General features: G+C 41.1%; 1 protein-coding gene across 1 annotated transcript in view; it reads left to right on the top strand.

The window, feature by feature from the left end:
* SPARCL1 (SPARC like 1) overlaps positions 1-26,075 on the top strand; it is a 56,427-nt gene extending 30,352 nt beyond the window's left edge. Inside the window, 11 exon segments of the mRNA XM_006084595.3 lie at positions 7,206-7,270; positions 11,685-11,861; positions 12,242-12,654; positions 12,656-13,151; positions 14,496-14,568; positions 15,773-15,891; positions 16,342-16,462; positions 17,979-18,115; positions 19,923-20,071; positions 20,665-20,813; positions 25,655-26,075. Of these exon segments, the coding sequence (XP_006084657.1) occupies positions 7,206-7,270; positions 11,685-11,861; positions 12,242-12,654; positions 12,656-13,151; positions 14,496-14,568; positions 15,773-15,891; positions 16,342-16,462; positions 17,979-18,115; positions 19,923-20,071; positions 20,665-20,813; positions 25,655-25,683 (1,928 nt within the window). The 3' untranslated portion in view covers positions 25,684-26,075.
* The last annotated feature ends 295 nt before the right edge of the window (positions 26,076-26,370 follow it).

Raw genomic sequence — 26,370 nt, 5'->3', positions numbered from 1 at the left:
TTTTGGGAGACATGCTGTATATGATTTTTTACTAATCCAATAATAAACTATATTCATCATACTTAGCAAGAACATCATGGATTTCATTTTCAAAGTACTTTGCAAGCATCAGCTAATTAAGCCTCCTTGTAGACTTCAGTATGACAGTTGTTTTCAAAATATCTCTTGTTTCCCAGCACATTTGTTCAATTCTTAAAATAAGAAGCTAAAGGCCGGGAAATTAATTATATCAGTGTGTGTGGCAAATACAATTAGCTCATGAGACAGAAATGCCCAGTGACTGGTTTGAAGGACAATGTGAAACTCAAGGCCTTCTCCATTCTAGGTACTGGATTGTTCCACAAGGTCTTATCTTCAAAAATGCAACGCAGGCATCTGCTTTATAATTAACACCTTGAGGTAGTTTCCCACTTGGATCATTCTAAGTGACAACCATATTCTGTCTTTAAGTCTTGTTTTCAATTACCAGAGGGAAATATAAATAAACATGAGACCCCTGAAAATAGTTCCATCCTGGGACACAGTAAATGATCAGGGACCATGCAGGAAATGTTGAGGTTGACTCTCAAAAAACCCTGCACAGCTGGCCACTGAAGGTCATGGGACAAACCCTATACTTTTTGTATTAATATGTCTCTCCCACAGCTATGCCAAGATTCTCAGCATTCTATCTAGTAGCTCCTTTGGGCTAAAGCCACGGTGAAAATACCTCTTACCTGAGACTAGAAAAGACATTAATTCAGGAACATTCTTATATTCTAAGTATAGATGAGATGCATATTTAAAAAATGGAATTTAGCCCTAACCGGTTTGGCTCAGTGGATAGAGTGTCAGCCTGCAGACTCAAGGGTCCCAGGTTTGATTCCGGTCAAGGGCATGTACCTTGGTTGTTGGCGTGTCCCCAGTGGGGAGTGTGCAGGAGGCAGCTGATCAATGTTTCTCTCTCATCGATGTTTCTAACTCTCTATCCCTCTCCCTTCCTCTCTGTAGAAAATCAATAAAATATATTTTTTAAATGGAATTTAAATGCATGAAATATAAGACAAGTGAGTTTGTTTAATGAGTGAATTAAATGTGAAAATATTATGTAACTAGGAGGCCTGGGCAGCTTGAAATCCTGCAAGGGGAAGAAGACATGAAAGGAGAGAGGAGAAAAAGTAAGGGAACACTAAAGGTTCATTTCCTATCACTTAATACACAGCATAGATGACGATAGTGATAATACTGATGAGCGGCACCAGGCAGAGCAATGGAATAATCATCACTTATATGTTTATGTTACTTCAGAGTTTACGGAGAGCTCCTCCACCTCAATGGCTCCCTTAGACACTGGAAGGAATTGTCATTTCTTTTCTATAGATGAGGTTTGGAGACATGAAGTAATTGCTCAAAGTAGCATTTAGTTCTTAGTAAAGCCAGGGCCCAAAGCCAAAACCTCTGATTTCTAGTCTGCAGCTTGTTCTGCAGAACCATGTGAGAACCCTGGGTTCTGAGTCCAAAGTGTGGTGTCTAGTTCTTGCTCACCTCGTACCCTTGCACATTGAGCCAAGTAAAAATTTACGTTCTCCAAACTTCTGTTTCTTATAGTTAAACTAGAGGCCCAGTGCACGGGATTTGTGCACTGGTGGGGGTGTGGCCTGGGGGGATTGGCCACTGTGGGAATGGCTGGCTGTGGACCTGCCCTCTAAGCAGCTGTTCCCGGGAGCGCCGCTCATCCCAGTCAGCTGAGTGGTACTCCCACTGTGGGAGTGCACTGACCACCAGGGGGCAGCTCCTGCGTTGAGCATCGTTCTGTCTTTCTGCTGTTGGGTCGCTGGGCTTTTATAATATAGGATGTTATCTACTCTCCTTTTCTTATTGGATCAAATGAGACAGCATATAAGAAAATATTTTATAAACTATAAAATGCTATATAAATATAAGGCAGGAGTAGCCACATCTGACTGAATGAATTGATATCCCTGGGGCCTTGTCTCAACACATCCTTACAGTTAAGTTTTTCTCTGTTTATTCTGGAAAAAAAAGAAAGAAAGTAAGAATCCCTCCTTCTCTTCAGAGTTAAACCTTCCACCTGTGCTTTAACATTAGACCAGCAAATATTTATCAAGGGCTTACTGAGATTCTATCACCTCACTTTATCCTCATCATCACTGTACAGGTAAAGAACTGAGGCTTAAAAAAAACTAAATAATTTACTCAGGATTATGCAAATTCAGTATTAACGTCTAGGAAGTCCTGTTTCAGAGTTTATGTCATGGATTGCTGTGCAATATTAGCTACACAATGATTCAGGCAACTTCACTGTTTTCCCCTATTTCAGATATCTATTCCTGCATAACCATCCACTCCCAAGCTAAATGGCTTAAAACTAGCTCCCTTATTTGCACATGATTCTGTAGTCTGAACTGCACTCAACTGGGTGGTTTTTCTGTTGATTTTGTCTGGAATTACTCATGTGGCTCCAGCAAGTGGGAGCTCAGCTGAGGCTGAGCCATCCCAAATGGTCTCTCATCCTCCAAGGTTCTCTCTGCATGGTTGCTTATCATTAAACGATTGAGCTAGTCAGTAGTCCAAACTTTTTCATAGCATGGCAGATGGCTTTCACAGGAGGACAAATTCTAGTGTGCAAGTGCTTGCCAAGCCTCTGCTGGCAACGTGCTTGCTAATTTCCCATTGGCTAAAGCAAGTCACAAGGCCAAGGCCAAAGTCCATGGCATACAGCCCAGGAGTTGTGGGTCACTGGGGCAATCATTGCTTACCACATTTCCTCTCTTCTCCTCTATCTTTTCATGTAGGCTTCTTTTTTTCTTGTTTTTAATATATTTTTATTGATTGCAGGGAGGGAGAGGGAGAGAGAGATAGAAACATCAATGATGAGAGAGAATTACTGAACAGTTGCCTCCTGCACACCCCACACTGGGGATGGAGCCCACAACCCGGGCATGTGCCCTGATGGGTATCGAACCCTGACCTCCTGGTTCATAGGTCGATGTTCAACCACTGAGCCATGCCAGCCGGGCTCATTTGGGTTTCTTTTGCTTTCCTGTAAGCATAAAAAGCACTTGGATGACTACATTTTAATACAAATAAAATTTGCCTGTAATCACACGTTCCCCTTACTCTCCTTTCTTTCATAGACAACCATCTTCACACCCGCTGTCTTTACTTCATCACTGTCTACCTACTCCTCAGTCACTACAGATTGGCTCTACCAACACTACTGCCCCACAACTCCTCTCCCACAACTCTCCAGGAACCTCTGTAATTCCCAAGGCAGGGGGTAATTTCCTGGCCTTGTTTACTTTGGCCTCTCTGGGACATTTAACACTCTTTTTCTTATGTGAAACTCCTGTCTCTCATCCTTTGTATCGTTAGCTCTTCCCATCCTCTAATGGACCTAATGGTCTTCACTCACCAGGCTTCTGGCCTCAGCCCTCTGCTCTACTCATTATATAGCTTCTCATGCCCACAGCACCCAAGGTATATCTTTAACCCCCCCGATCAATGCTTACCTGCAGACGCACTTATTCAAGTATAGCTCTACTCAAATTCAACAAGTCCAAAACGAATGCATCACCTTTCTTCTAAAACCCGATCTTCCTCTTATTAATTCCTTACCTTAGTGATTAATACTACCATTTACCCATTTGCCAAAATTAGAAATGTGATAGCCTAAGACTCTTCCTTCTCTTCTTCCAACAATATCCAAGTGGTTATTAAATCTTATCTCTTCTGCTTTTAAATATTTTCCATTGATATGCTGGTAAATATTTTTAATTGAGATTATTTGGGTGACCTTAGTTAACAAAACCATACAGGTTTCAAGTGTACAACTCAATATGCTGATGAATGTTTAGCAATCAGCTTTGGGGAAAGATGGAGAGAAAATGAGCAGCATTTGATGATTTCCATGGTATAATCCTCCTACTATGGCTAATTTCATACTACTAGCATGACATCACTGAACAAAATTGGGAACAGATGCACAGTAGCACATTATATAGTATTTCCACCTACAGATACAACAGGCATAAATAACCATAAGAGAGTACGTAACAGTAAAATGTAACATAATACATGTGAAGTGATGAGTTTTGAGTATTTATTTCCTTTGTTTGATATTATTAATTTAAGTATATGTGTGTATAATTTAATTTTTAATAATGGCTTTATTTAATAGTCAACTAAATTTCTGAAAATTTAACAATTGACTCTCAGGGGCCAGTACAAACTGAATCTATTTTTCTCTTCTCCATTTCCAAGGCCACAGCCAAAATTCAATGCTCTGACCACCTCTCACCTTAATATTGCTATTTCCTCCTATTAAGTCTTTCACTGGTCTATCCTCATACATAACTTTCCCAAAGACCATTTCTAACATGCTACAAGCTTTTATTTAGACATGTTCTTCATTCAAGGGAACTCTAATTTCTATGCAAAGGCCTTGTTTGGACTAAAAGGCATTATTGAAAGGGACTTTTGCTATCAAATAAACCAGCCAATCTTTTATGATCAGCCTCCCCCCAACGCAGAAAAATATTTATTTGCCACATCGGCAAAAACCTTAAACCTTAAAATGCTTGGAACCCCTTAATTCAAAGTGAGCTCTGAATTTCTTCCAATACTGGTTTGGGGTTATTTGTTTGTTGTTTTTCTCCTTCCCAACATCTTTCTGTAAGAGGTAAATGGAGATCTTTATTTACAAGTGAGCTGGGAGAGTACCAGAACAGGAGCCAGGAAAGCTGGGTTCCAATCCAATTCCTCTTCTTAACAGCTCTTTGACCCTGAGTGTGACCTATCATAACCTTTCTAGGCCTGTTCATCTACCATATCAATGAAGTTGTTAAAATGATCAAATAAGATAATAACCCAGTTATAAATCTGATAAACCCAATGCACTTTGATAATATAATCTGGTATCTGGTATACACCATTACTAGTTCTACATAATGTTTATTTAAAGGTATAAATGATGTAACACACATTTCACTGTTAGTACTCTGAATTTCTACTTAAGTAATGAAGAGTCATTTTCAGAGGCGGCCTTTAGGGGAATTAAACTCTCCAAGCAGAGTACATGTTAGTTTTATTAAAACTAGAATGGATTATTATTTAAGGTTATACACAATTTGAGTTTTTCCTCCATACTCCATCCCAAATTACCTTCTATGTGCAGCTTTTCTCTCCATCCTTCCAAAGCACTGTTCCCTAATCCAGGTCTACCTCGTGATGTTCAAGTAGTGGGATAGGTGAGACTGAGTTCTAATTTGTTTCTGGCGTGTTTCTGTGCTCACACCTATAACCTCCTTTTCTTCAATAAGAACTTTATTTGCTACCCGGCTTGTGTGGCTCAATGGTTGAGCGTCAACTTATGAACCAGAAGGTCACGGTTCAATTCCTGGTCAGGGCACATGCCTGGGTTGCAGGCTCAATCCCCAGTCGGGGGCATGCAAGAGGTAGTCGATCAATGATTCTCTCTCATCACTGATGTTTCTATCTCTTTCTTCCTCTCCCTTCCTCTCTGAAATCAATAAAAAATACATATTTTTGTTGTTGTTGTTAATCTGCATCCGAGGATATTTTTCCATTGATTTTTCAGGGAGGAAGGGAAACAAGGGAAACAGAGAGAGAGAAACATCGATGTGGGAAAGACACATCAATTGGTTGCCTCCTGAACATGCCCTGACCAGGGCCAGGGATCAAGCCTGTAACCGAGATATGTGCCCTTGACCGGAATCAAACCCAGGACCCTTCAGTCTGTGGGTTGACACTCTATCCACTGAGCCAACCAGGTAGGGCAATAAAAATACATTTTTTTAAACATTATTTGCTAATGAAGTTAGAACCAAATACCTGTAGTAATTCCTATGCTTCCTAAAAATAAATAAATAAATAAATAAATAAATAAATAAATAAGAATAATAAGTAATAAAAATATAAATCAGATGAAGAAACAAAAATCTCTGTTGATTAAATGAGATAGACAAAACATACGCATATATATTTTTTAATTTATCTTTATTGTTGAAAGTATTACAGATGTCCCTCTTTTTTCCCCCATCGATCCCCTCCACCCCACTCCCATCCCCCAGACCTTCTTTTAAATATCCATTTAAGCATGTTAGCTTAAAATATTGAGGTAACTATCAAACTACTCACTTTCTTTTTAAACCTCATTAAAGGTTTATTTAATGTCATTTAAAACTCTGTAATACATGTATGTATAAAACTATGATTGCAAGAAGTAATTTAAAAGAGTTATCTACTATTTCTGGGAGTTTCAGAGATAGAAAATCTCTATTAGTGATTAAAAACTGTATCGTGAATCTCAGTCAGAGTTCAGATTACCAGGCTTAAGGACACTGTAAGAAATTGTAGACTGCCCGCTCCTTTTAAGAGAGTTCACCTAGAGGCCAATTTACTTAGCCTGTTTGTTTCACTTGTCTCATCTCTAAACTGAAAAAGTTAGTTGGAACTAACCGAACTCAAAAATGCAAGCAAATAACAAAAGTGAAACAAACCAGATACAAATGCCAGCGTCCCTTACACAGGACAGTCTCTACTCAGACCTAGCCAGCTGTCGCCATGAGAGCCTGCTGTTGCCGAGAGGGCCAATAGGTCAAAAGAAACTGCATATGTGGATCTTTTACATGAAACCTCCAGAGTTTTCAATGTTAATTTAAAATGCACACTGCCTACCAAACCAAACCCATTTGCAGGCCACCACCAACTCACAGATTGCCAATGTGAAAGCTCTAAATTAGGTGAACGTTGGTGGCCCCTTTAGTGCGGTAGGATGTCTCACGCCTAAAACTCTTCCCTGAATGTGTGGGTTTCTTCACCACCAAAGAGGCTTTTTTTCACACCCTATTTCTTCACTTTGTGACTGCTAACTGCACTTTGAATACTCTCAAGTCTTAAGACCCGAGATTTGCGTAGAGCTTTCATTCAAGGACACACAGTCATAAGCACAGACAGTTTCCACCAATACAGCTGGGCCAAGAAATCAAGGAGTCCTCACAGGGACACCGTTGGGTCAAAACTGTCATTAATCTGTCTTTGCAGACACGTTAGTCCACAAAGACAGCAGTCACCTGTAAATACAGAGGACAGTATCACACTCAATATTTGCTAAGATTATCTTTTAGCCTTTCATACGTAAGGAAACTTTACCCGCTACTACTAATTATCTTCTTGGTTCACAGGTCTTGGAAGCATGAAGACTGTGCTTTTTTTCCTGTACATTTTGGGAACTGCAGCAGCAATCCCGGTAAATTTTTTTTCTGTTATTACATCTCTCCCTCCTGATATTAGTTTAGAAATCCTCCATTGAAAAGAAAATGTTCTTTCCCTGGCCGATGTGGCTCAGTTGGTTGAGGGTCATCCCACACACCGAGAGGTCACCAGTTCAATTCCTGGTCAGGGCATATGCCCGGGTTTTGGGCTCAAGCCCTGGCAAGGGGCAGGAGGCAGCTGATTGATGTTTCTTTTTCACATCAATTTCTCTCTCTCTCTCTCTCTCTCTCTCTCTCTCAATAAATAAAGGCAATTTTTAAAAAATAAAATGTTCTTATATAGTGGCTTACAATGTTTTTGTTTGTTTTAGTCACATTACATATTTTTTGCCCAAGTGAGGAATGGATGCTTAGAAAAATTGAGATATGGTACTTTAAATATATATATTTCTTTCAGAACTAACAGATTCTGTAAGATGCCTTATATATGTAGCTGAAAGTGCTGATTATCAGTTTATTAGTCAGGAAATATGCCCAAATACAAAAGAGCACAGGGAGAAATAAATTCTCCTCAGGAAGCTCATCACATTAGCATGAGAAATTTAAGAAATTCGTATGAGAAATCGTGGAGGGCACAGCCACGCTCTCCAGCAGCATTTTCTTCAAGGTCAAATACAACCTGGATGAGAAATGCTGAGTCTGTAATAAAAACAGGAACCAAGGGGTTAGGGACAGGAAATGGTACGGTAACCACAAATCAGTTCTTAACTCGTCCTTAGGGAGTTGTTCAAATAAACACACTGAAAATAGACAGGACTAAAACATCTTTTTTTTTCAGTCACATATACTGGCCCCACCATTCACACAGCAATAAATCAGCTGTACAAATCAAATCCTTTGAGACATATCAGCAGCCTCAAAATAATGTGGAAAATAAAAGATATATATATATATATTCTCCATGGCTGGTGACCATTTGAATGTCCCCCCAAAGAGCCATATCATCCATCCTTAACCAAACGAAAGGATTTGTGTATTTTTTTTCTTTTTCACCAAATGGAGCAATAGGGCTCCTTTAAATAGACAAAGAAGTTTATCTGTTGTCCCTGCTGTCCCTCCCTCTCAGACGCGATCCCAGCTAGTGAATAGCTTCTGGCTGACAGATGTGTCAGCAAAGACAAACGCCATGCCACCAGACCAGGCAGTTCTGAGGAAACAGAATTTATGACCACTGCCAAGAGTCATGTGTAAATAGTGTGGAGCTACTCCAGCTGAAATTATACATTGTCCTTGGAAATTACAAACAAGGGATACATTATGTTCAGCACAGAAAGGGGCTCCCACAGAACCATTGTTTTCCCCTGAAAATGTGTTTTGCCCTCGAAGCTGTTGCTGCTATGCAAACGGGCATCAAAAGTAGGCTTTGAAAGAAGTGTTTGAATGACCTGCCTGCATAGAGACACATTCCAGATGTTTCTTTTCTAGGACAATTTGTTTATCACACAGACCTAGAAAATGCTCAAAATACCTTCTCCTAGCTCTGTCTATTAGAAATCTTGTATCATTCCCCCCTCCTGCGAGTTCTCCAGAAGTCAGGGCGTTGATTCTGTGTGGTTACAAATTCCATGCAGATATCCAGAGGGTACGTTGTTTAAAATATAGATGTGAGCCTAAGGACAAAACAACTTCATTTTCAAGAAACTTCTGAAAGAAAAGAAGCTGCCGTGTTCTTGTGCATCTCTTCCATTTTGAGGAGGGGAAATTGGAGAGGAAGGGAGCAGAGAGGAGGAGCAGTCCTCCACTAATAAGCCTAAAATCTCCTCCAGCCTTGGCTTACGTGATGCCCCTGCCAGCAACTTACCAACCTGGCTGCCATTCTTTCTCCTTTTCCCTCTTACAAATAGCTTCTTTGGAAATTTTAAAACATATTATCCTTCTTCTTAGTTGGTAATAAGAAGCAGGAGAGCAAACCACATCTAAAATAAATCCTGTACTCCCAGCCTTTCCTTATATTGCACAATCAGCACTGCAGGACCTGCTAATGGAATAAAGATTAGTCCATCCAAATAGAATCTGAGTCTTATACTAGTACTTATACCTGATCTGACATCTGAGTGTCCACAGCATCTCTTTAATAAAGACTCATGGAGACTACCTGCCTAAGATACCAGACACTTTGTATTATTACCACTGCATGCTATTGCTACTAGCCATAGTAATTTTTCACTTAGGTAACTCCTTAAAACTTATAACGTATTTTAATATACATGACCTTATCTTTTTTATGTATTTTTTATTGTTGGTAGTATTAGATATATCTCCCATTTTCCCCTTCTTTCCCCACTCTTCCCAGCCCCTACACCTCCCTCAGGTCTTCACTACCCTATTGCCCGTGTCTATGGGCTATGCATACCTATAATAATAAAAACATAATATGCTAATTAGACCGGACAGCCGAACGACCTTCCGGACGTCATTCCGGACATCCTTCCAGACAAAGCTGCGGCGGTGGGGGCTGAGGCAGAGGCAGTTAGGGGTGATCAGGCAGTCAGGCAGGCCAGTGGTTAGGAGCCTAGTGAATAGCTTAATTCACTAGGCCCCGGATTGCAAGTGGGATGTCCGACTGCCGGCTTAGGCCTGATCCCCCTGGATTAGGGATCAGGCCTAAACCGGCAGTCGGACATCCCCCAAGCAGTCCTGGATTGCGAGAGGGAGCAGGCCAGGTTGAGGGACTCCCCACCACCCCCCACCCTGTGCATGAATTTTGTGCACCGGGCCTCTAGTAAGTATGTAAGTTCTTTGGTTTATCTCTTCTCATCCTCTCAGCCCCACTTTGAGGTATGTCAGTCTGTTCCATGCCTCCCTGCTTCGGGTCTTATTTTGTTGGTCAATTCATTTTGTTCATTAGATTCCACACATTAGTCTGTTCTTTGAGCAGGCTAAATAGAATTCCATAGTTTTGAAGCCACATGTGGTATTTTTCTTTCTCAGTTTGGCTTATTACACCTAGTGTAATATTTTCTAGGTCCATTCATGCTGTCCCAAAGGGTAAGAGATCCCTCTTTTTTACAGCTGTATGGTATTCCATAAAATAAATGTTCCACAGATTTTTTTTATCCATTCATCTACTGATGGGCACGACCTTATCCTGATATTTCTGCTTACTTCACCTTGAGAGAGACAGGTTAAAGAGGAACAAAACTACAGATAGATAGTAAATAGGTGAGTCAAGACTTGAAGGGAGGTGTCTTATCTCAACTTCTCCAAACAGATCTCTGATCTGTTCTTGTTATTGTTGTTGAATCTCACCCAATGATATTTTTTCCATTGATTTTTAGAGAGTGGTAGAGAGGGAGGGAGAAAGAGAGAGAGAGAGAGAGAGAAACACTGATGTGAGAGAGACACATCCATTGGCTGCCTCCTGCATGCACTTCTACTGGGGCCAGGGATAAAACTTGCAACCCAGGTACATGGCCTTGACCAGGAATTGAACCTAAATCCTTCAGTGCATGTGCCAGTGCTCTAACCACTGTGAACACTGGCCAGAGCATGCCTCCGATCTTGCTAGAAATAGACAGAGCCATCCATCTAGTGGAAATAATACACCTTAACTACTTTTCCCTACTAGACTTGGTGTTCTGTTCCACAGTTTTTTAATTAGTTGACATTAAATTATTTTTATTAAAGGATTTCTTGATGAATATAGGCTGATAATGTTAAGGAAGTAAACAAATATTGAATAAAAGGTTTATAGCCTTTCTGCTAATTATCAGTGAGTAATTAACTTAAGCAAACGTACAATGCTATACCCTATGGTTAACTTAATTTAACCTCAACTTTCTGCTATACAAACAATATTTTTCAAAATTATAAAGTACAATTGCTTTGTAAAAGTTTGAAAAACACAGAAAGTAATTCCAAAACTCAAAATTTATTGTTATTGAAACTTTATTTTCACCCAGTCTCTGCATGTATAACTTTTTCTTAAACATGATTGGGATTCTGTTTTCACTTAAGATTATATTCTGGACATTTGCTTGTATCCTTATAAATTCTAGAGAATATCTTTTATTTTTGAAATGAAGTGTATTGCTACTAATAATCCTATATAATAAAAGCCCAGAGACTGAATGGCGAAACAACCAGAATGACCAGTCAACCAGTCTCTATGATGCACACTGACCACCAGAGGGCAGACGCTCAACACAAGAGCTGCCCCCTAGTGGTCAGTGGAGCAGCCGCTCAGAGTGGGGGTCCACAGCCACTCGTCTGACCAGGGTGAGAGGCACTCCCACAGCGGGCCAATCCCCGCAGTCCCTGCACCCCACCCCCACCCCCAGTGCATGAATCCCGTGTACCAGGCCTCTAGTGATGACAATAACAGACTAACTAAAAATTTTAAACATTAACATCTATACATGAATAACAAACCAATTTTTTAATTTTCAGACAAATGCAAGGTTCCTATCTGACCATTCCCAACCAACTGCTGAGTCCTTGCGTTCCATCCAACAGGCTGAACTGTTAGTAACACCTGGCAACACTACGGTGCCCATTTTAGGGGGTGAAGATGCAGAAGATGAAAAGGAAACTATGGTATCTGTAGAAGAGCAGCCCAACAATCAGGTAAAAGTCACATAGTTATGCTAAGATAATTTCCAAATTCTCCAAAGTTTTCCATTTCAAAGCATGGCCAAAGGGATTATTTCATTCTCATCTCAGTTTAATTTTTTATATCATATCAATTGCCTCCGATCACTAAAAGAATTGTGAGAATTAATGAGTTTTACTCCTTCAATTGAGGTGCTATATAATTGTTTCATTTCACAAAATTCAAATTCAGGTAAAACTTGTAGCTATAGAATATGAAGAACATTATAAATGTAAGTTTACATGTCATTATATTAACAAAGAATAATAAATATTAAATGTTGGCTTTATGAATTGTAAATGTGAGGTATATAATAAATTATCATTTGTTTCAAAATAAACATTTTTCTTTTAAGGCTGAAAAATCTGCAGTACAAAAATTAAAGGAGAAAAATCATGACCAGTCAGCAGATCAGGGATTACAGGATCAAGAGGAAAGTGAAAGTGACTTAAGTGAGAATTTAGAGGACGCACTCGCTGGAGGTACATTGGACCTAAAAGAAGATATGAGTGAGCCTCAAAAGGAAAAACTCCCAGAGAATATTGATTTCCTTGCTCCTGATGTTAGTCCCACTGTAGATTCTAACCAACAAGAAAGCATCACAAAGACAGAGGAAAACCAAGAGCAGCTTATAACTGATTCACATCATCATCTAAACAGGAGCAGCAAACATGGTGAAGACCTAGGTGATGAAGAAAACCAAGAGCAGGATCCAAACATTCCAAATGGAGAAGAGGAAGGGACGAGACTAGAGCCAAGCGAAGTAGGGAGAATTTCCCCAGGAGCATTCTAACAGCAAGCAGGAAGAAGACACTGCCCTATCTGACGATATTTTGGAAGAGTCCAGTCAACCAACTCAAGTAAGCAAGATGCAGAAAGATGAATTTGAGGAGGGTCACCAAGAACAAGAAGAGGATAACTCCAATGAAGAAATGGAAGAGGAGACTGCATCAAAAATCAAGAAGCACAATCAAGATACTGAATGGCAGAGCCAAGAGGGAAAAGCTGGCCTTGAAGTTATCAGCAACCCTGAGGAGAAGGAGAAAAAGACTGTTTCTGAGGCTTTACTCGCAGAGCCTGCTGCTGGTGGTGGTGATGATGGCCCCAGGCACAGTGCAAGCGACGACTACTTCCTCCCAAGCGAGGCCTTCCAGGAGGCTGAAAGGGCTACTTCTGATAGCTATCACATCAAATATGAGGAGCAAAGAGAAAGAGCTCCTGAGAATGAGAATGAAGATGCCAGTGAACCTGGAGAATCCCAAGGGGTGAGATTATTTACAGTGATGCTTGTCTGATAAAGCAGTTAGCTTTATCAAGAAGCAGCCATGACCTTTCTCTGTGCTTTCCCAGTCTCCTATGCTTACTTACCTCTATCAGTACACTACTAAATATATTGCAGCTTCTTATTTTTCTCTGCATCTCCATTATTAGGCTGAAAATGACTACTTTATTTTGGTTCCCCTAGAAGCAGATCTTGAATCTTAGTGCAGGTTTTGTTTGTTGTTGTTGTTTTGTTTTTGTTGTGTGTGTGTGTGTGTGTGTGTGTGTGTGTGTGTGTGTGTTTGGGTGGGGGGCAGAATTGTTGTTTTTGTTTTGTTTTTTTAGAAGTTCAGGGAACAAAGAGGAGTGGAGAAGTGACACAGGAAAGGAAAGGAAGCTAATCAAAGGTACCTGATTTATTCAGGCTTAGAGGGGTGTCAGTTCCCTACAACTTGCAGTCTGTTCTTTGAGCAGGCTAAATAGAATTCCATAGTTTTGAAGCCACAAAGACACAGATGCTGGCCGTTGGAAGTCCCTGGAGCTAACTAGAATGGTAAACAATGACTCTGACAGATAGGAGGGGTGGGAGACACTGACTGCTCTAATGCCTTGAGGGCAGGTAGGTGTCAGGTCATATCAAGTTGGATTACCAACTTCTAGCAAAATGCCTCTAACATAACAGGAGATCCAGCAATGTCTGCTGATTTAGTTATAAAGATGAAGAACAAACACTTGAGCTACAAACCTCATGAAGCAAACAGACACAAAATGATAATTGGGAGACAGCAGAATGAGAGAGGGGTAGGGGGAAGCATATTGTTATTTGGTTATTTAATCATTTGGAGCTTCTGTGAAAAACCTTGGCAGCCACCCACCAGGAAGTCTTGACAGCTTTTGGTGGGCAAGGTCAATAACCTCGATTTCTGAGAACTCTGCTGCATTCTAAGAGAGGAATTTTCTTCACTTTAGAACCTGTAAGGAACCTTTACCAGGAGCTTCACAGAGATTACTGAGGTAACATGTCTTACCCACAGAATTGCACGATGATACTCTATTTCTACTGTTTTCCCCAATCCCAAGGGGAGGTTCCAACTTTGCTCCTGATGTTAGTTAGTTCCAACTTTTATTGCGTAATCCCCAGAGATAGAGCCTGAATCCAGTGCAGGAAGATGGAAATAGCTCCTGTTCTCAAAGGATTGCTGTCTATTTCCACAGTTATGACTGGTGTCTCTTTTTGAGATCTGACGTGATTTGGATATGAAAAGTTCAGTGAATGTATGCACATCAGAAATATAAAATAGGTAACAGCTTGCCAATAGACTTAACCTTCTCCTCTTGTTATTATAAAGGCCAAAAAAGCAGAGAGCTCACTGAATGAAGATGAAAGTTCAACTGAAGGCAACTTTAGAGTATACGATGTTGGTGAGTATGGGCTGTTTGTGACTATATCAAGGAAGAGATGGAATCGGCTATATCAGGCTACCCCTATCCCTTTATTTCACAGAATTCTCCTCTCCCCAGTTCTCCCTAAGGAAATGCTCTCATAAATTATAGACATTCTCTCTCTCTTTTTAAAAATTGATTTGAGAGAGAGAAATGAAGAGAGACAGAAACATCAATCTGTTGTTCCACTTACTTATGCATTCATTGGTTGCTTCTTGTATGCGTATATCAGGGATCTAACCTGAAACCTTGGCATATCAGGCAGGCGATGCTCTAACCAACCGAGCTACCTGGTCAGGGCCTGTTGTAGACATTCTCTTGCCCGCATTTCATATACAGTAGTCTACCCCATTCGCAGTTTTGCTTTCCAGTTTCAGCTATCTGCAGTCAACATCGGTCCAAAAATATTAAATTTTTCCAGTGATGAACATCATCTGCTCCTGACATCCAGCCATCAATATCATCATGATGATCCAGGCTCTCCCAAAACCAACAATCTCCCCCCTGGCATATCGCCAGAAGGTCAATAGTAGCTTAAAGCTACTTCACGATGCTTAGTTTATAAGTTATACTTTACCATAGGTATGTATGTATAGGAAAAAAACGTAGTATAAAGTGTTTAGTACTATCCATGGTTTCAGGCATCCACTGAGGGTCTTGGAAAGTATTCCCTGCAGATGAGGGGGACTACGATATAGCTATGAGTATGTGTGTTTACCAAATGGAAGTCCTGTTGCAATATTACTGAATTTAGAATTCATTTTATCTAAATCCTTTTGCCTCTGAGAGGAATTAATTCTACCTTCTTGATTCTTAAATCCATAACTTACTAGGAAATTTAGATCCCATATTTAATTAAAACCTAATTCCCAATCACAAATATTTTTAATTCCAACACAACAAAATTCTCATGGCTTACTTAACTTCTAGACAAATTGCACTATAGACTTCAGACTATGACTATTGTTTGTTTTTCCTAAATTTCTGAGCCAAAGTGTATAGAACAATCTAGACTATTGTGTAACATAGTCTATGCCAGAGGACCTGACCTGAAAATTGACATTAAAATGGTTTCTGAAGTTTTCCCAAATTTTCCCTTCTTAATGAAAGTGGAGCTAATTATCTGGGTGAATTTGAGTTTATATATTCAATTTAGCTTACCCTGTCCAAACTTTTATCTTAGATTCTTGCATGAACTTCCAGTGTAAAAGAGGACACATGTGCAAGGCTGACCAACAAGGAAAACCCCACTGTGTTTGCCAAGATCCAATGACTTGCCCTCCTACAAAACTCCTCGACCAGGTAAGTATTCTACAAACTGGTCTCTACGGCACACCAACTAGTGATTTACATGAAAGAAGCTATTGAAATTTTTTGTAATAAAAAGGTAAAAGCCCAGGTTATCATCTAATATTTGAATTAATATTAAGTAGGAACAAATGGCAGCCAAATCAAAAAATTTCAACTGTGCCCTAGAAAGGTAATAATGGCACTGATCTATAGAAATCATTTTAAAAGTCACTATCCTTGGAACATCTTCAGTTTCATTCTACTGAGCTTATCTGAAGTTAACTAGTCATCACCATTGGTATAACTTAGTTAATTTTTTGTGCCCAATGGGATAGTTATAATTTTAATAGCCTCACCTACCTGACCACCTGTGGGGCACAGCACAGTGAGCTTTAAGGAGCTGAGCGTTTTCCCAATGAGCATGCAGGGACATGAGTTTTTTCTCGTGCTTGTCTTTCCTAGGTTTGCGGCACTGACAATCAGACCTATGCTAGCTCCTGCCATCTGTTTGCTACTAAGTGCAGACTGGAGGGGACCAAAAAGGGGCACCAACTGCAGCTGGATTACTTCGGAGCCTGCAAATGTAAGAGTCCATCACTACTACCAGCCACCATTGCTCAGAGGGTTGGGTGAATCTGTGCATATCTGAACAACATACTTACATGTGCTCATACATATGCTAACAGGAGAAAGCTAATATAGTCCTGAACCCAGACTGCACATTAAAACCAACCTGGGAGACTTAAAAAAAAAGAAGAAGAAAAAGCAGAATGCCCAGGCTTTAAGCATAAGAGATTTCAATTTTATTGAACTGGGTTGGAACCTTGGTTTGTTTTGTTTTTTCCATTTGTTTTTAAAGTAACCTAGACAATTCTAATGTGTGGCTGGGATTCAGGACCACTATACAATGTTATCCACTTAATAATTGAGATGAATCACTGGAATTTTGCTAAATTATTTGTCCTTTTCCCTAGTCAAGTTAAGCCTCTGCCAAGAACTTTTATGACAACATATTCTTCCAGAAGTTTTTTTGTATTTTTTTTTAATCCTCTTCCTTTCCCAGGATATTCTCAATTGTCTTTGGATCTCCTCACTGCTAAGTGATTCTCCACATCAGCAGTGCTCACTAATATTTCCGGTTCTCCTCTCCTAGACCCAGGAGAGGACTGAATGTCTCAGGCCCCTTGCTTTTAGATGTAACCATATCAGTTGCTTTGTCCAAGGAAATTTGAGCAAAAATCACCCATGTGCACTCTGGGCAGCAGCATTTCAGAGCCGCTGTGTGGTTCTCCCCGCTCCCTTTTCCCTGTGTTGAGAGGTGGCGTCTCCATCGTGCTGAAGCCCAGAGAGACTGCCATGAGCAGAGAGCCCTCCTGCCAACTTGTGCTGGGCTTGCAGTGGTCTCAAGAAAGAAACCGTCGATGCAATGTTGACTGCATAGTTAATACCACTGTCTGATATATTTGAAACTTGATAAGAGAGTAAATCCTGAAAGTTCTCATCACAAGTAAAAAAAATTTTTGTAACTATGTGAGGTCATGATGGATATTAACTAAACTTACTGTGGAATCATCTCACAATATATGCATGTCAAGACGTTCCTCTGCACACCTTAAATGTGTGCGGTGTTGTATGTCAATTGTATCTCAGCAGAACTGAAAAAACAAATGTTGGTTCCTTTAAGCCACTGAATTTCAAAGTATTGCATGGTGACCACAGTAAGAGCTAACTTCTAGCTTTTTCTCTTTTCTCCTGATAAACAGCCGTGTCCTCCACCTCTAAGTCCCAGCTCTCCGGTTCTGGAGACGCGGTACTCAGCCCTGGCTGCACATCTAAGCTACCGTTGGAGCCTGTGAAACATCCTGATATCAGGCTCCACCCAGAGCAATCAAATCAGAATTTCTTTGAGTGGAAGCTGGCATCTGATAGGTTTCTTCAACACCCAGGGCAGTGCTGCTGTGCCGCCAGGGTTAAGGGCCATTTGTGGTGGCTGGGCCGTGAGGGTGCTGTCAGTCGACACACTTCCTGTTCTGAGGACTTGCCATAGGACAGGAGTAAGACCCAAAGGTTAACATCGATTTACTTTCTGCTTGAAACAGCTATTCCTACTTGTACGGACTTTGAAGTGACTCAGTTCCCTCTAAGAATGAGAGACTGGCTCAAGAATATCCTCATGCAACTTTATGAGCCTAACCCTGAACATGCTGGATATTTAAATGAGAAGCAGAGAAATAAAGTAAGTTATGCACAGGTCAGCTCCCTACGCGTCTGTCCAGAAGGCCTGAGGAAAAAAGGTGTGAGGGCATAGGTGGGGAGGGGGTTACCTCCCTAAGCGTATAGCAAAAGCCCACTTTGCCTCCCCAGTCTGGTTGGCACATATGGAATAGTAGCGGTGACCATTCATGCCACAAGATATGGGACATGCTAAACCACCCCATTCCGATGCAAAGGGCAGTAGCCTGAGGGAGAGCTGTCTAACTCATACCTAGAGCAACCTCTGTTTAAGCAAGCTGAACCTCAATTCAGCATTTATATATTCATGCCCAGACATATTATTTAAACCTAAATGTCTTTTTGCCCTCATAGGCCAGACATAGATTTATGGTATAAGAGAATTCATTACTCACAATGTCAGTAATATATTAATATTAAAATGTGCAGAATATTGATTCCAGAAGGTCCCAGGAAAAATTTATTCCAGTAGCTGGAATTGATTTATGTGCTGGAGATACAAAAATAAACAAAACAAAGATATCTGCCTTCATGAGCTAACATTCTAGGCAAAAAGACAGACTCTTAACAAATAAGTGTATATGTGCATGTGTAAATATATGATTTGTGCATGCATATGTATATATTTGCATATGCAAATATGAACATACATGCAAATGTATAAAATATGCCAGGTGAGATGGAATGTGCTATGAAGAAAAAATAAAACAAGAAGATGGGTGCACCTAAACTGTGTCAACGCTGTTTATAGGTTGTAAGAGGAGGACTAAGAGTTGGCCATTGATCTGGCATGTGATGATCATAGTTGATCTCGACAAGAGCTATTAATGCAGAATGGAGAGGAGAAAAACTTTAGTGGACAGGGTTCAAAATAGAATAAGAGGAAGGATACAGAAGCAGCAAGTATAAACAATATTTTCAAGAGATTTTGCTGCAAAGGAAAACAGTGAAATAGGGAGGAAGCTGGAGGGGGATGTAAGTTTAAGAGTTCCAGCTCCCAGTGGGAGATGGTGGAGGATCTCCTGTGTTTCTGGAAATAAGCCAGTGAAGAAGGAAAGGTGCCCAACTGCCATAGGTTATCTTGAGTAGATGAGGAGGGGTGGGGAGGGGTGGGCTCTGGGCACCAGTGAGGGGAGGGCTTAGATTAGGAGCACAGGAAGTTCATGCACACTGATAAGGAGGGAAGGTGGTAGATGTGGTCATGGGAATGGTTAGAAGTTCTGTTCTGATTGCTTCCAATTACTCAGTGAAATAACGGGTAACACCACAAGCTAGGAGTTTTGCACACATTTCCCCAAAATAATTTCTATCCCCTCTCTTTTATTACATCATCACAGAGAGCCGTGAGAGCATTAGAAACAAAACAGAACTTTCAGGTAGGGTGGACAAACAGTATCGCACTAGGGCTGCACTGAGCCTGAGCAGGCAGTGGATGGCAATACCCCGAGGATTAAGAATGGAGTATGCCAACGGGGGGAGAGTGGGCTTTTCACTCAGTAATCAACAATTTTGCCTAAATCAGTTAAAATCTTCTCATAGTTTTAAGGAATGCAATAAACATTATTTAGTTAAAAGAAAAAAATCAAAAAGGACAAATTTCTTCTGAAAACTTAAGTTGTTTTACTGTTGGCTGTTATTCTATGTAGAAAAAAGAAAGGCTGTTGTTGATTAGAAGGCATTTCATTTGGTCTCATACAATGGCCTGGGCTTGTTTTCCTCCGTCATGGTATTACATTGCTCTTCAAGTAAGCTTTAGCAAGGGATAATTTGATTACATTTCTCTGATGATCTTTCTCCCTTCCTAATTCCAGGTCAAGAAAATTTACCTGGATGAAAAGAGACTCTTGGCTGGGGACCATTCCATTGACCTTCTCTTAAGGGACTTTAAGAAAAACTACCACATGTATGTGTATCCTGTACACTGGCAGTTCAGTGAACTTGACCAACATCCTATGGACAGGTAAGAACTCTTTACCTTCCCATGACCAGGTCACTTCACTGATTTAATGTCTAATTATATCGACAAAGAGAATTCTAAACAGATTTAGGGGATTTCCCAGTTCTAGTCTAGAAGACTGAAATGTCAAATAAATGTGGTTTGGTGTTTAAACACAAAACTGCTTTGAAAATAATAGAGTCTGGCCACACCCCAGCTCCCAAGTTCACACGTTTCCCACTGAGACTCTTCTAATTCTCTCACTCTTGATCCTAAAGTCCCAAGATAATCTGATTGGCCCAACTTGGGTCAAGTGCTACATCTGGAACAATCAGGTAGGGCCAGTTTGCAGAAACATGATCTCTGGGGTGCACCCCTACAAATTTAGAATGGCGGGAGGGCAGTTTTCAATAAAAAAGGAAACCTTAAGAATTGACACCCCAAAAGCTGTCTATCTTACCCAAAGATAGTTTCTTTCATTTGCAACTTTTCATGAGCGTTCTATTCGTTTGGCATAGTCAGCAATCTTGTGGAAGAAAGACGCCCTTGGTGATTCTAAGAGTTAACTTTCACACACAAGCTACTCAGCTAATAGGCTGCCATGAATTTCATTGCAGAGTCTTGACACATTCGGAGCTCGCTCCTTTGCGAGCATCTCTGGTGCCCATGGAACACTGCATCACTCGCTTCTTTGATGAGTGTGACCCCAACAAGGATAAGCACATCACCCTGAAGGAGTGGGGCCACTGCTTTGGAATTAAAGAAGGTAAATTCATCATCATTCTCTACCAGTGGTTCCCAACCTTCCTGATGCCGCGACCCTTTAATACAGTTCCTCATGTTGTGGTGACCCCCAACCATAAAATTATTTTCGTTGCTACTTCATAACTGTAATTTTGCTACTGTCATGAATCGTAATATAAATATCTGATATGCAGGATGTATTTTCAGGGGCCGCGACCCACAGGTTGAGAACCGCTGGAACCTAAGCCCTGTAGCCCTCATAGAGACGGCCTGCTGTGTGTTCCCATCAAAACCTAGAAACTGCAAAGTGGCAGCATCCCAGGCAGGACTCCTTCAGAGAAAGTACTCTCATGGCAAGGTTATCTCTGACTCCCTTTATGCTGCTCAAAGAGTAGCAAGTGTGAATATTTAGAGGATAACTGCATTGAGGTCTCAGCAGTTGGTTAAGCCTAATAAAATGATGTGAGCCCAGAGAGTTGTGGCAAATCTCAGAAGGCTGCCCTTCTGAGAAAAGGATTTGATATCCTTCCTTAACCTGGGCATTGCATATATAATTGATTTCAGAGAGGAAGGGAGAGGGAGAGAGAGAGAGAAACATCAATGATGAGAGACAAGCACTGATCAGCTGCCTCCTGCACATCCCACACTGGGGATCAAGCCCACAACCCAGGCATGTGCCCTGACTGGGAATCAAACTGTGACCTCCTGGTTTGATAACTAATTCATCATATTCTAACGCTCAATCACTGAGCTACACCAGCCAGGCTGGACCAAACTTTTAAAAAATCATATGTGAAGAGTAAAACAGCCAGCCTGCTTCTGCCGATGGGAGACATCAGAAGAATCTCAGAGTTCATTACCAACACACCAACAAGAGCTGGGTCTTACATCACAAGTTGTATCCCAATAGTATTCCTTTAACCCAAAAGTGACCCATTACTTCATCTTCAGTGACAAAAATAAAAAATTAAATTAAGAGGGTTTTTCTTTACTTACTCCCACAGTGGAGGAATTTAAATTTAGACATTTATTTTGCTAGGTTATGTCTTAATCTACTTGCTTTTCTTTTCCTAAGTTAGAGTTGATTTTTATGAGCAAGCATGTTTTCAATAATCAAAATTTGAAAGATTTTTTTTGTTGTTGTTGTTGTTAATCTTCACCTGAGGATATTTTTCCATTGACTTTTTAGAGAGAGTGGAAGAGAGAGGGAGAGACAAAGAGAAACATTGATGTGAGAGAAACACATCAATGGGTTGCCTCCTGCACATGCCCCAACCCGGGCCTAGGCCAGGGAGGATCCTGCAACCGAGGTTCATGCCCTTGACTGGAATTGAACCCTGGACCCTTTGGTCTGCAGGCCGAGGCTCTATCCACTGAGCCAAACTGGCTAGGGCTGAAAGATGTTTTTAAAAATAGAAAATCAAAACTGCTTACAATGTAAATGAACAGTGAAGATCAAATCCTTAAGACTGAGGTTTCAGACATATATTCACAATATACATGTAGAATAACATATGACCAAGCAGTAAATTAAGTTCCTCAAAGATCAGAAGTTCCCCAAAAGAGATAACTTATGTGAACTTCACTTTTAAAGTAGTCTTTATGCACATGTATAATGCCTTGAAATTAGAAAGAGCTGTGAATATGATGAATTAGTTATCTATATATCCTATATAATAAAAAGCTAATATGCAAATTGACTGAACAGTGGAACAACTGGTCGCTATGACACACACTGACCACCAGGGGGGAGATTTTCAATGCAGGAGCTGCCCCCTGATGGTCAGTGCACTCCCATAGGGGGTGCGCCGCTCAGCCAGAAGCCCGCTTACAGCTGGTGAGCGCAGCCATGGTGGCGGGAGCCCCTCCCACCTCCACAGCAGCACTACGGATGTCCTACTGCAGGCTTAGGCCTACTCCCGCTGGACATCCCTTGAGGGGTCCTAGACTACAAGAGTGCACAGGCCAGGCTGAGGCACCTCCCCCGCTTGAGTGCACAAATTTTGTGCACTGGACCTCTAGTCTATATATAAAAAAGCCCAGCGACCCTTACGGCGGAAGGACCAGAACAACTGGTAGCTATGACACACACTGACCACCAGGGGGGCAGATACTCAACACAGGAGCTGCCCCCTGGTGGTCAGCGCACTCCCACAGCGGGAGCACCACTCAGCCAGAAGCCGGACTCATGTCTGGCAAGCGCAGCAGCGCTAAGGAGTGGTGAGCCAAGTAGTAAGGAGCGAGCAGGCGGGCAGTTAGGAGTGAGGGGTCCTGGATTGTGAGAGGGCTCAGGCCAGGCTGAGGAACCCCCTTCCCCATGCACAAATTTCCTGCACTGGCCTCTAGTTTATTGATAAATAGGCAAGCAGAAAGTATTAGTTCTTTTTCTCTACAATATTATTCTGTGAAATAAGCACAACCATAATGAGCAAAGAATGTATGTTTTTGTAAGCAACCAGTTCTGTGTATTAGTTGTCTGTTGCTGCATAACAAATCACCTAGCCTGGCCAGAGTGGCTTAGTTCGTTGACATCATCCTGTACACTGAAAGGTTGCAGGTTCGATTGCCGGTTGGGGCACGTGTGAAAGGCAGCCAACTGGTGTTTCTCTTGTTTCTCTCTCACATTGAGATGTGTGTGTGTGTGTGTGTGTGTGTGTGTGTGTGTGTGCACGCACGCGTGCACGTCTCCCCCTGCCACCCACCATTCTGGAGAGGGAATAACGTGGCTGGGGCAGGACGTACTTGTGTATGCCCTTTTAGATGGCACTTGATTTTAAAGAAGGAAGCAAAAGACAAATATGAACAGAGACCGTTTATTTAAGGAAACTGTGGCCACTGTTCAGCACGCAGGCTCCCTCAGGCTCTGGGCTGGGCGGTTGTCTGGGAGGAGCAGGAAGAGCTTAAAGTCCAGTGACTGCAAAGCTCCTAATGGTCTTGTTTGTTCAGTGTGGTTTGGCTGTGATTACGTTATTATGAAGAAGGGAAAGAATTATCACACAGTAAGCCAATAAAGCAGATATGAAACATTCAGTCAGAACCAGTAAACAAGTTACTGCTTTGGGATACAGATAGGGAAAGCAAAAACAGGTATGTCTCAGTTTATAAGTATATCCTTCCTTCCCTCTGGGCTGAGAAATCAACAGAAGGACACGATAATTTTAGCCAGACTTTTCCTGAATTTTAATGGCCTTTGATGTGAACTAAATGTGCTCAAATATTCCAGCTCTGTCATTAACTGGCTATGTGAATTAGGGTATGCCACTCGTCCCCCACAGGTCTCATTTTCCTTCTATGTCTAAAAAGGGGTTCATTTAAGAGGTGGTGGAGTCTTACTTATTTACTGCCCAGGACATAACATGTGTATGTATACTTATTGACACATATCCACACTAATTTTTAGGAAAGCCTTCCTAGTGGGACTAATAGGGTAAACAAGTTGGATCATGCAGGTCCTACTAAGCCAGTTAAAAACATCACCCTAGGAGTCCTGGAGGATCACCAAAGTGTTTTAAACAGGGAGTGATTTCATTGGGTTTATATTTAAGGAAGATTCTTTTGGTTGCATTGTGGAGAAGCCAAAAAACAATTGAGAAGATGTTGTGGTAGATTTAGGCAAGAGTTGATGAGAGCTTGAACTAGGGCAGTTACATTAAGGAAACGAAAAATAAACACATTCAAGTTATATATTAGAAACCTATTCAAGATATATTCAAGAATATAAACAAACTAGAGGCCCAGTACACGAATTCATGCACCAGTGGAGTCCTTTGGCCTGGCCTGTGGGATTGGGCCAAAACTGGCTCTCCAACATCCCCCAAGGGGTCCCAGATTGCGAGAGGGCACAGGCAGGGCTGAGGGACCCCACCAGTGCACGATCGAGGCTGGGAGGGACGCAGGAGGTTGGCCAGTGGGGAGGGCTAGTGGGAAGGTTCCAAGGCATGTCCAACCCCATCTCACTCAGTCCCAATTGGCCGGACCCCAGCAGCAAGCTAACCTACTAGTTGGAGCGTCTGCCCCCTGGTGGTCAGTGCGCATCATAGCAACTGGTCGACCAATTGACTGTCTGCCCCCTGGTGGTCAGTGCATGTCATAGTGAGCAGTTGAGTTGCCTTTGCATATCATTAGCATATTACACTTTGGTTGAACGGCCGACCAGACAACTGGACACTTAGCACATTAGGCTTTTATTATATAGGATATAAATTAGTTTATAAGTAATGAAACTATTATCCCAATTTTACAAATGAAGCCAGTGCTCCGAAGAAATAGACCAAACTCATCATTTTTCCCACTCTTGGAGTGAGAGGAAGATTTATATTGGGCAGGAGAATTACCTGGTGCCCCAGACAGGGTAGTAGCTTAGTCTGCAACAATTACTGAGTGAGGGAGGGCCATACTGGTAAGGGGCAGTCTTATAGCCCCCTGAGGATGCTGTCTTCTTCCGTAGGTGCAGCAACAAGTTCTTTTCCAATTACTAGATTGGAAATTTGATTTGTCACTGGACCTCCACTTATTTCCATTATATCTTAACAACCCTTACAGATTAGTATACTTGGCATTACTTGTCTGGGCATCCCTGCAACATCTCTATCAGTGGTTCTCAACCCTCCATCAGAACTACCTGCAGAGCTTTCTAAATGTACACACGCCACTGGCCCACCCTTGGGGGTTCTGATTCAGGAAGCCAGGCATGAAGCCTGAAATTATATATTTTTTTAAGCTTCACAGGTGACCAATGCCCTCCCCGGGCTGAGAACCATCATGCTGCCTGTTCTAATCCTTCAGCTCCAATGTTGTTTGTTTCTATTACTACTCTGGCTACTTCCTAAAAATGTGCTTTGTTTTGTTTTCGCTTTTTTACAGAAGACATAGATGAAAACCTACTGTTTTGAATTAAGATCTGAAAGAACTCAAACTTCCCAGCATCCTCCTCTATGCTGACCACTTCTGAAATCCATGCAGCTGTGATACGTGTAGATTTATATTTAGCAGAATGTTTGCATGTCTGAGAAGACAATGAGTAATTGCTAGATAACTGTATATGCACCAGCCATTTAACATTGATGTTGGAAATAAGACTTTAACATTAAGTGAAGTTGATATATGCAAAATGCTGTATGCTGTTTGTAAACAGTTTAACTCATCACACTGTATCAATTTATGAGATACGTCCTTTTGTCTGTAATACCATGTGCATGTCGAGAAAATGCAACAATGCCCTTTTGTTGTGAATGTGTATTATTTTCCATGTATTAATACCCTAATAAAATCCATAGAAATCCAAGTACTTGTTCAAGTTTTTTTCCAGTCACTTATTTAAAGAACTATATGTGAAAGATCAACCCAGGGCTCACGCTTCATATCAAATTATAATTGTGCTTCCTAGACCCTATTAGTTAAAAAAAATACAAGTGTGAACGTGGTTGGAAGAGACGTTTCCTATGGGAAACAAATGTTCAGTTGTTAAATGGTAGTTGCTCATGAATGTCCTTTGTCATAATGTAAGTTTAAACAGGGAACAAGTGAATTCAAGTGTTCTTTATCGATTCAATTAAAAATGTAGACGATTGCCGAACCGG

The sequence above is a fragment of the Myotis lucifugus genome, unplaced genomic scaffold (genome assembly GCF_000147115.1).
Source record: "Myotis lucifugus unplaced genomic scaffold, Myoluc2.0 scaffold_12, whole genome shotgun sequence".
NCBI classification, from domain to species: Eukaryota; Metazoa; Chordata; class Mammalia; order Chiroptera; family Vespertilionidae; genus Myotis; species Myotis lucifugus.
This window is presented reverse-complemented; position numbering and strand designations above follow the sequence as displayed.